This window comes from Aedes aegypti, chromosome 2, assembly GCF_002204515.2.
Source record: "Aedes aegypti strain LVP_AGWG chromosome 2, AaegL5.0 Primary Assembly, whole genome shotgun sequence".
In the NCBI taxonomy this organism is placed as follows: Eukaryota; Metazoa; Arthropoda; class Insecta; order Diptera; family Culicidae; genus Aedes; species Aedes aegypti.
Window position 1 is genome coordinate 458,972,958 of NC_035108.1, and position 18,648 is coordinate 458,991,605.

At 36.6% G+C, this 18,648-nt stretch overlaps 1 protein-coding gene across 3 annotated transcripts in view; it reads left to right on the top strand.

Moving 5' to 3' along the window:
* Nucleotides 1-572: 572 nt before the first annotated feature.
* The window catches only part of LOC5565901 (synaptotagmin 1), an 81,935-nt gene continuing 63,859 nt past the window's right edge, over nucleotides 573-18,648 (top strand). For 2 of the 3 annotated variants that reach the window (XM_001650212.2, XM_021848133.1), the window contains exons 1-2: nucleotides 574-923; nucleotides 1,266-1,432. In XM_001650212.2, the coding sequence (XP_001650262.2) occupies nucleotides 1,285-1,432 (148 nt within the window). In that variant the 5' untranslated portion in view covers nucleotides 574-923; nucleotides 1,266-1,284. Of the gene's footprint in view, nucleotides 924-1,265; nucleotides 1,433-18,648 lie in introns of all 3 variants that reach the window. The other variant, XM_021848132.1, reaches the window with a different exon arrangement.

Sequence of the window (18,648 nt, forward strand, 5' to 3'; positions counted from 1 at the left end):
GGGGATCGCCGGCCGGGGAGAGTAGGAAGTATGATTTATTGAACTATTTTGCGATCCAATCCAACCATGCAAAATATGACTTAAACTTAAGTTATGGATGTATGTTTTTTAAATTGCTTGATTAATTTAGTTTAAATTGGCTTTTCCAACAAGCTTGCAGTCTCTATACAAAATTCTTTGTTTTTGTTATATGGCAAATTACCTACAATACTTTTCTGAACCATCAAAATATAACGTTTGAGTTAAATATTGTTTGACACATGAAACTTGAACTCTGTGGCAAATTAGGAAAATAAATTGCCTCACAAAATAGCAAACTTGCATGCAAGTTGGCTGAAATTCTCAAAATTTTCATTTTTAACAGACAATATCTCGAAAACCGGACGTGCAACGATAATTTCTGAAAACGGCGTTGGATTTAGCATTAACCAATAATCCTACTTTGCTTTAAAATTGAAAAACTGAAATTCGCGCGGACGAGCTTGTAAAAACTAACTAAGTGCGTAAAAGCCCCGTGATGCTAAAACGTTTGGGAACCTCTGCCACAATCCAAGCTGAACTTTCGGTCGGTGGAGCCTCTAGGTCGGTTTTCGCTCACTCCTCAATCGATTTTCCCACTCACTTGAAAAAGCTACCATCTTGGCATGGAGTGAAAATTTTGCTGTTCCCCGAGTCAGAGGCTGGAAAATTTTCTGCAGCTCTTCAGTGGTGTCTCCGGATCGTCGAATGTCTAAGTGCTACTACCAGCAACGAATTTCCACAACCCAGTGGTGCTGATTAGATTGGTGAAAAAATGAATTGTGCGGGCAGTAGTTGTTGAGGAGTTTTAACCAATTTACTGAAATTGAAGCAAAAATAGCTGAGGACGACTAGTTTTGTCCTGTTTGTTAGCAAAATCCTTCGCAGCAGTCGCAGCGAAATTGGTACGGAAATTTGAGATCTTCTCTCGATGGGGCAAAAATGTTGGTTTCCGATGTCTGGTTTCTGAGCTTTGGAATTGGGCCGCTGCGAAAAAATCGAATCTCGGTGAAAATCTTTTCGTGCAAGAAAATTGTAGTTGCAAGTGATTCCAATTAGTGGGGGTTATGGGCCCATCTAGGTCAACCGATTATCCGACGTTGGAAATTTGTGGTGGAAGAAAAAGCTCATTAATCAGACAAACGGTGGTGATGATTATCGGAAAACTGAACATTCAGTGGTGCTCCGCTGGATGCCGAGAAAAAAATCTTCCATTAATTAATTCATGTGATGTGTGCTTTCTGCAGCGAATAAAAAAAATCCAAAATGGCTCCGGGTATTAAAATATGGAAAAGAGAGGCGGAACCCGATGCCGATGTGAAACTAGCAGAGGCAGCAACCACCCTGGGGACGAAAATCTTCGGTCACAAGCATCCCCATCTTCGCACGACGACGGAATCAGATTTAGAGACAGGTTAGTGAAAATTTTCCTGCAGTTGGGAACATGAAAATCACGATTTGAAAATTTTTGGTAAATAACCAACAGCATAGAGTACAAAAGCCTTAAAAGAATTATTTGGTCTTGATCAAGCGAAATTGCCTATAATCAAAGAAGATTATTTTGCGTCTCATATAAGGATATGTGTAACTCCATAAATCATTTCAAAAGTATGAAAGCTTCATAAAGTGCAGTATCACAAATCAAGCTTTCGATCGAAATACGAAAAAAATGTTATCAATTGATACTTTTTTTTTATTGATGTTGCTCCTTAGGGAGCTAATTATATAGAGATAGTCGTTTCGAGCGAGCAATATCCCTTTTCACGATTCCAACCGACTTGTCATTCAGTGCTACAAAGAAAAGAAACTGACAAGTTATGTAATTTTTCCTTCGGGAAAGAGTTTGACGTACACACCGCTGAAGGATTATCCTGGAGAGAGGTGAAAATTAAAAACTATTCGATTGAAGAATACCTCATGATCCGTCAACCCCTAAAAAGGTCCCCACGTGACGCCTTGGAAGCATAATTCCACCCCTCGAGAATAGTTTGTTGCCCTCCGCTGTTGTGGGTGAAAAAACCCGAAGCCCACGGAATTTTTCATTGTGCTTGGGTCGGATCGAATGAAAAATCTGCCGTCTATTTGCTGCGCCCACATAAAATATGAATGCTGCACGCGGGGATCGTCGGCCGGGGAGAGAGTGTTGCACTTGATTTTCTCCCAGCCACCGTAAGCTGATTGGCAGGGTTTCCGATAAATAATGGGCGTTTGATGATGGTGACGATAAAAGGGCAACCTTGATAGGCGAAAGTAGGTACAGTAATTGTTTGTTTCAAAATAAGATTTCAACATATGTAGATTAGGGTGCAACAGAAAAAGAAATCAATGTTCGAAAAGTCACTATTATGTATTCACCCCTAGAAATAAAAGAGATGCTCATTTGTAGCATTTTTATAAAACAAAAGAGAGGTACAACAACATGTCTTACTGCTGAGCAGATAAAGGATCTTGAACGGTGTTTTCGATAGCAAAGTTTTATTTTGCAGGGTGCGTGTCTCTAATTTTTCAAACGTCCCGCAGCACAGGAAGGCCGGAAAAATTCAAGAAATAACATTCACTATCAATTCTCAAAATATTTTTGTGTTTTTATACGATAATAGTATAGTTTTTTTTTCCAAAATTTTGTGAAGATTGAGAAGATATCGATTTTTCTAGAGTATTTTGAAGGACATGACCGACGTAATTGTATTTGTTTTTTTGCTCCTTTATAAAATACATGGGGAAAACCAAATGAAAATCAACTTTGTTTTTGATCCGTACAGGCCCGAGTGAAAGCAAAAATACTAAAACCTTTAGCGCTCAGCGAGTACTTAATGAATTCAAATTATTTTTTGACACTATACCGGTACACAGATCTAGATTCTAAAAGTAGCCACAGGAATTCGGAAATGTTCATGTGGCCGGAGTTATTCCGGTGGATCACTGGATCAGGTCGGGTAAAAAAATAGACTATTTTTTGGGACATGCCAAATTATCTTTATTTATTTGCAATGACATATTAATTTATATAAATGATTGGGGCCTTCCTTAGCCGAGTGGTTAGCATCCGCGGCTACAAAGCAAAGCCATGCTGAAGGTGTGTGGGTTTGATTCCCGGTTGGTCCAGGATCTTTTCGTAATGGAACTTTCCTTGACTTCCCTGGGCATAGAGTATCATCGTACCTGCCACACGGTATACGAATATGAAAATGGCAACTTTGGCAGAGAAAGCTCTCAGTTAATAACTGTGGAAGTGCTTTTAGAACACTACGCTGAGTGTCTCTGTCCCAGTGCTAATGCCAAGAAGAAGAAGAAATGATTAAGATCAGGTATTCAACATTTTAAATGAAAATTTTTGCAAGAATTAGAAATTACCGGAAATGCCCTGAAGAACCGGCTTTAGATTTGTGTGATAATGAACCGTTTCAATTTTCAAGTAGTAAATATCAAACATAAAAGTTCACTAAACTGCGTTTCCATAAGTTTGGCACAGATGATTTGATACAAATTGGTCACTTTATTGTAAATTTAAGGCTGCTCGCGGACCCGAAATTTGTCATTTGTAGGAATAATCAAGTGCAGGAAACATGGTTATCCACATAAATCGTTTCTCCAAAAGTTTACACTGATTCATTTTTCATTAAACTCTTCGATATAGTGGCCACATTATAGCTGATACCGGTAAATATCTGTAACTTTAAATTTGGCCACCTTCAGGGGCACAAATGCACAGCACCCTTTTCACCCGACCTGACTCAATGACCCACCGGAATAGCTCCTGTTATAACCTGGCAGCACTGGACGCTACCAACCGCAACGAGAACACTTCCGCCGACGATGCGTTCACTCGGCGAACGTGCCAGAATAAGTAGAGCAACCACGAGAAAATCAGTTAAAATAAATAAATTTTATTGTTTAATTGGTGAATTTCAATTGCTTGTCTTCATTCGCGATTCGGACTGTCGTGTAGTTACAATAGCTCCGACCACAGGAACATTTCCGAGATCCTTTGATCACTTTTGGAAACAAGATATGTGTACGAGTACACTGACAAAAAAATAATTGGCTGAGTGGTTTTTCAGTTTTTTTTTCTTTCACTCAGGCCTATACGGATTAAATGTGAGTACACGCTCGCACACATATCACACTAGTCCTAATTTAAAGATTTTTCAATCAAGTTTCGGTAAATCTTAACCACAACTTGCGCTTAAGTTCTTGGGGTTTCTGTAGTCCCTTACTATATAATTCATATAATTCTAATGTTATAGATAGCTGTTGTCAATCACTTTGGAAGAACTTTGCTCGCTTAGGCAGATGATGCTATAGTCTCCACGAATAATCCACGAGCGGAAATTTTGCAAGGACCATAGCAAGATTTCCTTGATAATGCACTAATACTATAAGTCAAGAAAAATATAACTGTATTTAACTTCTGTAGCTTTGGACCAAAACTGTAGTAGACTCTACGCTCTTTGTATAAAATTGCATTAATAAAGAAATTTTGTGAATTTGGGTCAAAATTATTGTAAATTCTACGCTCTTAGTAAAAATATCGACATTTAAATAATACCATGATATTGAACAAATACAAAATTATGATAATCTGGAACTAACGGAGAAGAGTACAATAGAATATGGAAATATCGAGTTTCCGGTAGAATTTCAGATGCGTTTGATAGAATAGTAGTTTCAGTACCTTGATAGTAAAATCAAGTAAATGTATGAAATTCCGAGTATCTTCGTCTTTTTAAGATTATTTCAGGACACAGAGCACTGTAATTTTGTCATTTTTTTTTCTCTATCTTTTTTAACAAGATTTGTAGCCCTGGGCAGCCCTGGGACCAACGGTTTTACTTCCCTTCCGAAGGAAGTCGTTACTAATTTTTTTAGTGACTATCTCGGGGATGGGATTCGATCCTAGGTCCTCGGCGTGAGAGGCGTGAGTTCTAACCGCTACACCAGGTCCGTCCCCACCATTTTTACAGTATTTTTACAGAAAGGTCATACTGATTTTTGAAACAACCTTGATGGTTTTCATTAGCGAATAAAAGGATTTTTATTAAAAAAAAATCAAATGAAGTTAACTGTTTACTATAAAACAACACAATTTCAAGTCTGTGCTAGAAATCATATCGGATTTGTTTTATAAATTAAAAATCATCAATGTAAAAATATTACGTTGAATTGTTTTCCAATTTGTCCACTTCTAGGGCTTGGCATTTGCCCCCTTGGCACCCACCCAGATCCGGGCCTAAGTGGAGGTTCCCATAAATGGTTTACGCTATTAAAACATACCTCCATTAAAGGAAGTGTTCCTATTATTGGTGCAAGGCTTTTTGCAGGAAAATTTTAAATAAATCGTGATTTTCATATTTTGAATGATAAAGGGATTTGAGATCTACATTCTTGAAAAATAATGAATTTTACTATTGTCGTAATTGTTATGACTGAATTACATATGATATAAGTGATGGAATGACACAAAAACGAGTCTTTTGAAGATGATTTTTCCCGAATCAGACACTAACGCATTTAAAAATGGACACAAGATGACGTAATTCGGCTCGGTAATCCAATTTGTGCACTCAGTCAAAGTTGAAGCTTATGATATTTTTGTTTTGAACAACTTCACGTTGAGTACATCGAAGAAATTTGACAGGATTTGTTACTTCACTGATTCTTATCCACCTACTGAAATTCGGTGATAAAAAATTCAATTTCGCCTGTGAAAAAAATATAATTTTCATCAAAATACCCAACAACAACATTCGCAAATGGTAAAAGTTGTACTTTATTTACTTCACATAACCGTTTTCTTACACCTATATAATAAAATTCATAATTTTTTTTTAGATTCAATTTTCAATGTCAGTGCCTGTAGCTGAAATTAAATATTGAAATGACACCAACAGTGAGTGACTCTGAATGTATGCGTGTGTTGCACCTACTCTCTTTTTCGTCGCATTCGCTCTCGTATCAGGAATCATTTGGCAGAATTTTTACGTCACTGGAGATTTGTATCCAGGATTTTGTTAGAATCTCTAAGATTATTAGAAATTTTTAGCCAGTACGATATGAGTTAGCCAACTGCGATATTCAAAGAATCACTCTCAGAAAAATCCACCTATGTTTGGCACAATGGACGTTTTGCATAAATCAGTTTCATATAAGGCATTCTTTTTATGCCAAAGGTTCGATTCAATTAATGGATTAACTTTTCCGATTTTCATTATCTGTCCGGAATTTAAACGTCCAGAATATGAGGCAATAATGAGAAATCATCCAGGAACAAGAATCATGAATAGGCTACACATTTCTATTTATTTAGAATTATACAAACTGCGGAAGCGAGATCTTTTCCCATACTTCGGAAGTTAGGTGTTCCAACGCCTGATAACGTTTAGGAATAATACAGAATGATTAATTGTAGGTATATGCTCTTTGATGAGTTATATATTACTGTCCGTAATATGAATAAAAAAGTAGTCCTCTGTCAGAAAGATACCAAAAATTATATGAAAACTTTGTCCAGTATTTCCTTTGTCTCAGATTTCCTGACTGTAATTCAGTGTAATCTTGCTAAGTCTTGAGTATCCTACTAAGGATTATTCCATGATTTTAATTTTGAAATCTACTAATTTAATAACTCAGCAAATTTTTGACATGCTTTCAGCATACATAAAAATTACTTATATTTTTTGAAGCTGGTACGTATAAAGTGCTCTAATTAGATATGTCTCTTTCAAAATTTCACTTCGTGCGTCACTAATTTTGACGCTCCAAGAAAGCATGCGCCCATGGCAGGAGCCAATGAGGCCAACCGCACACTACGACACTGCCAAAAGCTGGCCGCCAGATTTTTTAACTCAAAATAATACTCTTATTCTTCATCTGTCTCAAATAATACACCAACGATTGAAAACTTGTTTCTTTGTTCTACCAGAAAATGATGTTTGCATTGATTGCACTCGCCATATAAGTCAAAATCGTATAACATGATTTAGAAAATCGTTCATTTGATAGGGTAAATACCATTGCTCACCTAGTTTCTGTAGCCTATCTTACGCAATTTTTCCTCAGCTTTCTGATGGTGATCTCAGAATTCAAAACTAGCGGTGTGCTAATGGTGAAAAAACGATTTTTCTAACAAAATTCAAAATGGCCGCCAAAATTTGTTCAGGTAAATTTGTTTTCGCTCGCTTGCGATTTTATCCTTCTTGTCATTTCATTACTTTCGTTATTCCCTTTCACTCTGAGTATGAGTATTGCGTTCACCAAAAAAAGCCAATAAATTTTCATAATATTCATGTGGAGATGTATTATTGGACAACCCTAAATACCGACCTTTGCGCTCTCACTCTCTTTCCATAACGTAGAACTCTGAACCTTTCTACTTTTGAATTCGTAGTCAGTACTCAAGTGATAGCGCAAAGGACCGGTACTATTGCTGGCGTGAATTATTTCATTAAAAGTTGAACTCGAATTCTCGACGTTATCTTCTCGTAATCCGAAAAGTTCCTATTCCGATTCCCGTTGAAAATTACGTGGTGCGACATTCATGTATAAATGAAAGCTATATCTTTTATCTATACGATGCCACTAAGTTTGCTACGAGTTCCAAGCAACATATGAGACATATCACGTGAAGAAATACCCTAAATTTATCAAAAAATGGACTTTTTCGCAAACTTTTCAGCTAGCTGGCGTACGAGGGGTCCACCAATTTGAGAAAACCGAAAGGACCATCCTTAAGTTTTATCGAAAACTAGCGATAAGTGACATAAAATTGGAATTCTAACGATGGGTGTCGATGGCGGCCTGGTTTCAGCGAGAATTGCTCAGTAGAAGAAATATTCAAAAAATATAAGAATAGAGATTAATTTAGGGAAACAGTTTAAAGAAAAAGTATATTAGCCACAGGGGATAGCATGCCCCGGTTGCCAATGTTAAACATTTCTAATGGCGTTCTCGTTTATTGCTGGGGCGAGCCAAGTTTTGCTCTGGATCCGCACTAACAGCTGTCAAAACGTTTTTTTATTAGGTCGGGTTGGATCCGGATCTGCCCCAGGTTCGACCCAAACACAACGAGGTTCGCTTTGCCGAATTAGCTTTGCGGCTGGATATCTTGACACTTCGACCAGTTAGAAGGGTACTATCTCCGGGATAGTGCTCAGAATATGTCATGGTAAATGTTCGAGGGACCCTGCAAAGATCCAAATTTATCCACTACGTGAGTGAGTAGAGTTTCTACGAACGACCCTTCAAAATTCCTTCTATTTTGATTGGTATGATTGCAGCGTTGTCAAATGGACATCACGGTATAATTTGTACAAGGTATTCTTGCAGAATCTCTTAAATTATGAAGCGGTTTTGTCGAGAAAAACTTCCTGATTTCTGTTCAGAAATTATAAAACGATTTGTTTTTACATCTTTATATCAATTTTACATCTCAATTTGTTCAAAATGACTTTTGTATCTACGAGCTTCAGATTGAATTCTTCCCTGATTTTGTGTATTGAGTCCAGAGCGGATTTTCGGGGATCTCTATACTGCCCATATTCGCATAGCAGTCCCATGTTCTATGGGATTTCCTACACAGAAAAATATATTTAATTTTCAATGTGATGTAAACCGAAGTCTACTGTAAAAATGAATCAAATTCGTGTATTTTTACAGCATCATGTAAACTTAAATAAATATACATTCAATTTTCAACCAAAACTGGTTGAATATTACATGATCGTGTAAATTTAAAGTGAATTCGATTGAAAAATAATGGATAGGTCGTTTAAATTTAGGTTTATTTTGATGCTCCAAATATGTGCATCAAAATAAACTTAATTTTACAACATTTTTTTAGCTGTGTATAAACATGGGAATGTTATGCAAATATGGGCGGAATAGTAATTGTGGAAGTAATTGAGGAATTTCCCTCAAAAATTATTTGTTGAATTCCATATGAGATTCCTTCCGGAATTCCCCCTAGCTTCCTCCGGGGACTCTTTACGAACTGCTTTAGTATCTTTAGTAATCTTCCAATCAACTCTTCAATAATTCTCCCAAGCATCCTTTTCGGATATTACTCAAGGATTTCATCAGAATTTAATAGGAAATTTATACAAAAATGCTTCCAGAGATACCTTTAAAAATTCCTACTGGGGAAAATTTCCAGAAATACCTTTAGGAGTTCTTCTAGCAATACCATGGAAGACCTGAACGCAATTTCTCGGGAATTCATGCTGAGTTTAAAAAAAAAAGGATTTAATTGAAAATACTTCCAGTAATTTTCATTGCTTTGCTTACTCTGAAGAATTTTCTCAAATACAGATATATATAAAGTTCAGATTCTGAGATATGCTGCAACCTCGTTGTGGATGAATTTGGAGTTTTGCAGGGTCTCTCAGGGAAGCTCTACTTACTTACGTAGTGGATGCCTTTGGAACTTCGAAGGTAAGCTATGCATACCCAGCATACTCGAAAACAGGAATGTTCTGTCTCGTTTAGATTCCGAAATGTCCCACAATTGCAACGAAACGGAAGTATTTAATCACACTAGCGCCACATAGTGTCAAAATTTGAAACTTTTTAGATTGTTCAGATTCAAAGATATGAGATTTTCAGCCATGACATATTCTGAAAAGAAGCGAGAACTGTCCTGTACAACTCTCCCGAAGACAGTACCCGTCTAACTGGTCGTAGTATTGAGATATCCGGCCACAGAGCCAGTTCCGGCATAACAAATTTACATGCAACAAGCGGAAGACGGACAAATCTTGTGGACGATTTTGACCCTTTCAATTCTCATCCATGGGTGCACAAAATTTCCATAAAAGATCGTAAGCACAAACGGGATCAGAAAGTCCAAGCTGTAAACATCAAGGCTACGAAATGCCAAACACTTTAGCAACAGAGTTGCTCGCTGTCACTATCAACGCTTAAAATTTGCTGATTTGCACAGGCCAACTGCGATAGATTATGAATGTCACCGATCGGTATAGTTTAGCCTTAAATTAAGCAAATAAAATGTGAATCCATCAGTACGATATTTTTAACAGTGCTGCATCTGCAGTTCGATACTATGTGTTGGTCACTGAAAAACATCAATAGCATGGATAATACCACGAGATCACTCATTCTGCAGTGATTATGATCTAGAGTGCGATGTCGCATTACTGCTGTTGGTTGTCAAATCAAAGTGATATTGATAGCTCCCAAACGATATTGATAGTTTTAGAGCATCAGCCATCAGCTTTGATTGATTGATATTAACTAACTCTGCATAGCAACCGAGGCGAGCAATCCCCTAGGCTATCCATGAGGACTTTCCGCGATAAGTCCATTTTACGAGACGTTTTTGAACAGCTGATCGCTCATTTTATGAATGAAATTTTTAGTAGTAGGCGGTGTCGTAATCTGTGAAAGTAACAGCAGTGTTGCCGTTTCGTAAAATGGACTATAGAACTGACAGTTAAAAGTGTGCATGCAATTGAAACAGAAGGAAAAACAAAACATGCAAGTGTTACCATTTTCCTTTGTCATCGAACGGTCACTCCGATCGCGGAACGTCAAAAGCTCATGGTAAACAAAAAATAGTTGACCGCATCTGTTTCATGAATTGCCTTATTATCAATATTTTTCTACAGGGGCTCCCGTTTGACAAACATTTATAGATTTGATCGGATCCTTGTATAAATTTCCTAAGAAATTACTTTTTAGCTGCAAATCAGACTTATAGTGCGATTTGTCCATAAGGTGAAAATGAATCGAAGCCGAACCTAAAATGTTTAAGAGCACAACGCAGGAGAACCAAATATCTGAGCTTAAAACTTAATCGGTTCATCTTCACATTAACATTCTGACAGCATTATGTCATCTTTTCCGTTGATAAGTTTGTCGTAATTCAGGAAAATTTACAGTCACCGTCAAAATAAAGTCCTCACTTGTTTGTAATTACGCAAATTGGCGAAAATCGTGAGTCGTAATGGAAAATTTCTCCGTTGAGGTGTTGGTACCTCATAGTTAACGTATATCCTTCGTGAAATGACGCAAAAAATTTGAACAACGAAACAAATGCTTTCAAATAAAGCGTGTCAAGATTAAGAGCCCGCTTTACGTTTTCTACACTTATCAATGTTTTACCCTTGTGTGCTTGCTTGTTTGTTTAAAGTTTTTGGTTACAAACGTATTGTTCAAACTATTCAAGATATTCGAAAGAAGATTGTAGGCGATTTCTGATAGTTTTAGGGTACTGTCAGTCAAAACCTGTCAAGATGTACGGTGTTTTGGCCTAAATATAGTTCAACCAGTCATCAGTCATCAGTTAATAAAACTGGATGAATAAGACACTGCTAAACAGACAAACAGATGTAACAGTTAGAACAAATTTCTTCAAAATCAATCGCCCAATCCACACCATCACTATCTGGTGATCAAATGCGCCGCAGTGGTTAAGATTCCGATGAAAATTGTCTGGAGTTTTTCTTAGGAATATCCTGGAATCGCCCTAGGGATCTTCAGGATTCTTTTGGAAATTCTCAAAGTTTTGCTAATACGATTCGAAATTTCGCTATGAATTTCCAAATTCTACCAGGATTTTGTGTTTAATGCTCAATTTTCCGCTAACAATTGCCAAGACTCTGATGAGAAATGTTTTCTAGTTGATGAACAGTGTTGTGAAAAACTCAATTTCTCATAACTCACGCTTGAGATTTTTCATGCGTGAGTTGTCAATCACGCAACTCAGCAGTAAAAAAATCATGGATGAGTTGGCTCACCTTTTTGACTCATTGTCTCGTATTTCCACAGTTTACTCACACACGGCAATAATTTCTTGTTAGTCTGGTAAAGATATAATAACCTTGTCTAACGTAAACAAAAACATTCGGATTTCACTAGTTTTTGCCGGGTTTTGCGACTGAATCATTTTTTACGGTTTGAGTTGATTGAGTTGATTTTGCATCGAAATATCAAGCGTGAGATTTGCGAAGCAGATCTCTAATGAGTTTGCTCTCACGTGAAAGCGTATTGATTGAGATTTGAGTGTGAGTCTATCAACACTGTTGATGAATGCCTGATGATGATTTAAACTAGTTCGGAAAGGTTAGTTTTGCATGAAGAAATATTCACAGTTTTTGAAGGTGGAAAAGTCAGAACTAAAAAATACACTGGTGCTAAACCTACATGCAAACATTGAGTGTTGAGTGAACGACTGTACTCATTTATGAAATCATACAGCAATACAAGCATAATTTTTCAATCATAAAACCGTTTATTCTAGAAAAGAGTTCTGTTTGATCTTTCGACCTTGACTCTTGCTTCTGTCGGAGCGAGCGACGAGGGCAGGATCAAACATGTCGCGCGTCGATCTCGTAAGTGAAAAAGTGGCGTGATCGGGGAGTTCGGTTGAAGTCAGTTAAAAAGTGCCGCGATCGGTTCGTTCTTTTTGATCTTTCGACGACCTTGACGCTTGCTCCTGGGCAGTGCGTCAAGAAAGCCCGAGCTGTGAAGTGCGAGTGAAGCTGAAAGTGGATTGTGGCTGCTCAGTCAAGGATAACGGATCAATTGGTGAGCTCGTTTCATGCTACTATTTCTAATCTATAAAATATGTATGACTGCACATTTAATCGTTACAATGGTGGGATGTAAATATGATGTTTCAACAAACTATGGATGGTTCGTCACTGTGAGTGTCGACAAAAACTCTGATTCATGATTTATTTATGTTTAACATTTTTTTTTTCAGAACACCCCTTATATACCTTTATTTTTGTAATTAAAAAAACTTTGAATGGTTCGACACTACAAGTGTAGACTTGCGAAAGGTTCACTTTATTCAACAAACTTTGGATGGTTCGCCACTGTAAGTGTCGGCATAAGAATAAGAGTGTTCTATGATGTCCCAACCAATTGAGTCTTTTGTTTCTTTTCAAATGAGTAAAATATAATAACACATGCTTTCGTACTGACAGCTGTAGGAATGTTACATTTAGGTATTTGTTCAACAAACTTTGAATGGTTCGTCACCTCAAGTGTCGGAATAATTTTCCTCTACATAGAAATTATATGAACAATTATATTTACGTATAAGCATGTATATATCTCACAAATCATTTTTTATCATGGTCTAATCGCTTATCAAAGTGAATCCTTTGACCCAACGATCCTCCCCATTAACAAACATCCCTCCCAGTAACCTTTGTGGAGATGCAGAGGCAAACACGGTCTCCAAATAGCAAAGGTTACACACTAACATTCCTTCCCTCAATCCCACCTGACTGCAAGGACGTGGCCGGCGCCGTTATTGACCTTGTATAAATAGAGGCACTGAATTATGTACACTGAAGAAGATTATGGCCAATCCCAGCTGAACTTCTAGTTGATCCTTTGTGCATTTTCACTGACTTCGGTCAATCACGGAATAGCAACCATTGATATGTGTAGTCAGTCTAAGCTAAGCTAAGCTAAGCATAAAACCGTTTATTCTAGAAAAACATGATTATAACAAACAAAATTGCCTACGTTTAGGCGTATAATGCTGATTTCAAATGATTAGTTTTGCAGTAGAATGTTAAAATACACGAGTTGTAACCCGAAATATTATAAATTGTTTTGAACAAGCGATCAAATTGCCCCTGGCTTACGGTGCTATCAATAAGAATATCTTTCATTCTAGGGGTAACTTTTCGAACATTTTATTTTTCTGGGACACCCTACGATTTGAGATATCGATGCTTAGAACGATACAATGTCATTTCAAGCAAATACATACTTTTCTTCACTAGAAAAAATATCAATACATTGATCTGTACATAACAGTAGGATTCAATGTTACTATGTCGCTGATGCTGATGCAAATGCCCAAGGATCCGTGGAAAATTAAAAGTCAATAAGAACAAAAAGCTCACCCGTTCGTTATAAAAATACCACACATAAAGCAGGGACCGACATTGAAATGGAGGAGCTTCTGGATGACTCTATCAATCTGTGGGCATAAAAAGCCGCCACAGCCAGCGCTGCAATGGCTAGGGCTACAACATGCCTGGTGCTTTGATAAACGATAGTTATCGATTTCTTCCGCCGTGTTGGCTAGGTGACTGTTTGGCTGGTTGAGCGAACGGTTGGCACCATCATCAGGCAAACGCAAAGAAAAGCCCAAACGAATGGGATGGAAGCTAGGCTACGTAATCGAACGTCACAAAACACAAAGAAGGTTTTCTCCTTGAATGCGTACGATGATGTTGCAATGAGATTGTGCAATTTATTTGTTCAGCATAATTGTTCGGGATGCTTGGAGTAGCATTTGATGTTACAATTCAGCAACTTTTCAGTTACCATTCTTTTAGAGGACAATACTTAGCGTAAAAGTTGTCAAAAGTCGGTTTACGCAATAAACATGGTGAAAACTAATTACAGTCCAGTTTTCAATTTAATCATTTTCTCTGTTGAACTGTTTTTTGAATATTTTTTCTAATTACCGCTAAAATTAATATTATCGCTTTGATTAGACATAATTACTGAATTTTCAGAACAAGTTTACATTTTCACTACAGAAAAATCCATAAATGCCCTACCTAACCAATGCATAATTTGGGAAACATTAAAAGAATAATGATAATACTAATAAGAAAAATAATGGATGTCAAAGTTCGGAGTTACATTAACCTAGGATAAAATGATTTTTTCACACAGTACTTATTAATGATCTACGATTCAATAGATACAATTGTGAAAACACGTTTTTCCTAGCCTTGAAAACGGAACCTCTGGAATCACAATCAGACACTTAAGGGGCTGTCTATTAATTACTTAAGGGCTTACTGCCCATAACTGCATATTTGTAACATTCGACAAAAGTAGGCATTGAGTAAATTGGATACCGTAAAATCGGGTGTAATTGATCAGGAGGGTGAAATTGATCATCATATCACACGATTTTATTTATTCGTAATAGCACAAATATCAATGTAAGCTGCAGTAAATGAACGTTGTTTATCGTGTCAAATTGTGTGTTGTGAAGTTTTTTGCGTTAAAAAATGATTATTACTATGAAAATAATGTAAAATTTCAAAATCATGCGCGGTGCAGTATTGATAAACACCTATGAACTTCTATTTCTAAGCAAGGATTTGAACATGGTATGAACCTGAAAGTTTGTGAGGATGCTTGAGATATATCCCCAAACCAGATTTCATCACCAAAGCTCGTACCAATTAGCTCATATGGTTGAAATAATTCAATTTCTGTTAGATATCATTGAATTCCTTAGGAAATTGCATACATTTAGGCGTTTTCTGCGTAATTCTTGAAATTTAACTATTCGTTATTTATATAAATATTGCATTGTTAAGAATTTGACAAGCATATTCGGATTCAGGGAGCTCAAATTTATCATGAGTTTTTTTTGAAAACTAACAATAATGGCATTGACAAGTGATCAATTTCGCCCCGAAATGAGATCCCCTGATTTTTTATTTTCGAGATATTTGTTGACACTAAAATGACATTTGTTAGAAAATTTCGGTACATGAGTCGATGAGGCTTCGTACTTGTTTTCCTGCATTTAGTTGTTTGGCTTTGTTAACATTATAGAAAACAGACTAGAAAAAGCGTGAAAAATGATCAATTTCACCCGAAATTACGGTACCAAGTTTGCATTTTACTGCAGTATGGGAGGAAACTAAAATTTCCAAAAATCATTAAGAATTCAAAAGAGCTTATTTGAGGCAGAAATTTTGCACAACTCATATCGCATATTGGGTGAATAGTCAGAAAATAATTCTGATAGAAATTCCGTTGCTACTACATTATGAGGCTCATGTATAATCCCAATGCGACTGTTATGCGGTTACATTTGCCAATGTGACAAAACAACTTGGTATTTTTTTTTTCGAATTTTCGAGAACAATCTCACAGATTTTATTAAGTTAACAGAAAGTATTTATCATTTGATGACTCTCCAATTTGTCAAAAATGTCGAATGTGACTGTTATGCAGTTATGGTCAGTTAAGGGGAGAGAAGGGGTTCTGAGGTTTCTTAAGTGCAATACAATTTATTTTTAATTCTCATACAAAAATTCGAACAATGGGGCGAGCAAGACAGATGTGACTAAATGAGCATTCTGATGCTGACAAGCCTTTTGTTTTGTTTTTATTCCGGTTCAACTGATATATTCGCTACTTTCCAGCACTGACCGAAACATACACTAATAATAATACATAAAATTTGCTTCAATCCTTGACTAAAGTATGGCAGCACTAAACTGCATTAAAGGGCCCCTTACAAAATCCACTAATTCAACGAAGTCTGCTTACGCTGGGAAAGCTAACCTTTCCCTCATTACGTATAACCAGATCTGCAGTTGACATCGATTCGAATTGAATCGAATGAGATAAAAATAAAGCGAAGGCCGGATTACTTACGTATTCTCAACGTAGAGATGGAACAGTAGGTGCGGTGCAGTCGTCCATGCAAATGAAAATGAGATAAGCACCGAGCAACTGGTGGTTGTGGCGATCCGCACACATTAAGGAGGAATGCTTCTAATGCCGTCCTAATATTATCTGGATGACGATGGTCGTAAATTTGTCATCATCATCTGTCGAGGGTTCAGATAAAGTTAGACTGAAGCCCAGGTGCTTTGAATGCTCTGGCGTATGTAAGGTGGGGCAGACGGGGCTAGGCCACCCACAAACCTGGGATTAACCTCCCTTTTGATTTTTTTGAAATAGGAATGACGTGATAGTAGAATTGCATGTTCGAAATATATGTATATTTTCAAAAATATTAGATGATCATTTATTGACTGACAATAGCGATATGTAGTTTTACTAGTTATAGGGTCAAATGGTCCAAAATGCCACTTAAAGGATTTGTGTCGTTTTCTCCTAATGAGATCCACATTTTAACGCCATTCGAAGTCCCAACAATAACTTTACAATATTTGCTAGCTACCATCATGAAAATATTTCCCAAATTTGAGTTTTTTTTACGAGTTTAAATCGTGTAGTAAAGTTGGTTGAAAAATGGGGGTGGTTCAAAAATGGGGTTGTTCTGTGGTATGGAAACGCTTATTCCTTAATGAAATCATCGGAATACCTTAATATTTAGGCAAAAAAGTGAAAAATGTTAAATTTCACCGGAAAATAAGAGAACAATCTTTGAGTCCAAGGGTTGTGGCGACAGCTCTTGGGTAAACATATTTTAACATCGTTTGGCAATGCATACAAAAAAATATATACTTGGTAAAAGCAGTTCTTCGATTTATTATAATAAGTTTGCATAAAACTATTGAAAGTGTTTAAAGGTGAAAACAATATTGTTGAAAAAGGTAGAAACGCTGATGCAAAGCCTAAACGCAAGGCTTCCGTTTGCCTACCTAACTCGTTTTTGAAAACACAACCTTAGAAGTTTTTGTTTCTGCATCATAAAACCGTTTGCTTCCGAGAACGTACTTATTTCAATGGTAATTGCCTCTAAGCATATTAACCGAATTTTCAAAGTTCATTTTAGCAATTGAATGGTATAATTTACTAGTAGTAAGAGTTTTGACAACTTTTTCAAAATTGAGGATCTCAATTTAGTGGATAAAGTTATTTTTACTCTAGAACATGCTTTCTTATATGGTAACCAATTTCGCCACAGAATGTCAATTTCCCTTTTTGATTTTTAAAGTTATTTTATCAACTGTTCAGTGTTGTTTTATCAAAAACCAACAACGTAAGCTGTCAGAGATAGATAGAGTACTGATATTTTCGAAATTAGTTTGACAATATCGGGAATCTTGAGGGTAATATTACAGAACAGTGCTGGGAATGGTAATAGTAGTAGGCTTGAATTTCGAGAAAGTAACGTGGCTCTCTGACTACAGTAGTTCAAAAACGTTGAATCTCATCAAGTAGCCTATGTTGGGTGCATGAATTTTCTAAATCGTTAGTGTCATTGAAGGCTCTAAATGCGGGAAATGCAGCGGGAAGTAGAACATTTTTCTACAGTAATTTTGGGTTGCCCTTAGCAACGGGTGCAATTGCAATTTTCAAGGCTTTTTGCCTACAGCAGCGATGGGCGTGAGTTTCACTGGATTCGCTGACTGTGATTGGCTTTGCTTGGCTACTGTAGAGTGAATTTCAGATTTTTTCCCAACCCTGTTACAGAATGTTTTCAAACACTGATCATTTTTCCACCGGTTTATGGTACTTTGAGTTCTCCATGTTAAAGTTTACCGAAGCACATTTCAGAATTGGTAGGATCAGACTGATCCACTTGTAGCCTTATTGTTAGTCCTAAAACAAAGCCTTTTACGTATCAGGTATGATTTCAAAATTTAAAAACAAGTTACAATATGGGATCAATTAATATGATTTTTTTGTTCAAATTACATTTTCTTAATTACATTTTTAATTACAATACGAATCATATTGTTGCTGAAAAATGTTTGTGCTTAAGAATTTTTCACACTTTTTATCAATTCTGTCCAGAAATTTGTTCCACATGAACTGTCTTGTTCCTTTTAGGTAGTTCTGCATTAGAAGGAGTCTGTAATTAGCAGGAGTGACGATTCTAGTACCTTAATATGATATCTTTGTTCAGGTTTGGGGGATCTATATTTAGTGGACAAGATAATGTTTTATTTCCTAAATATGTGTTGTTAAATT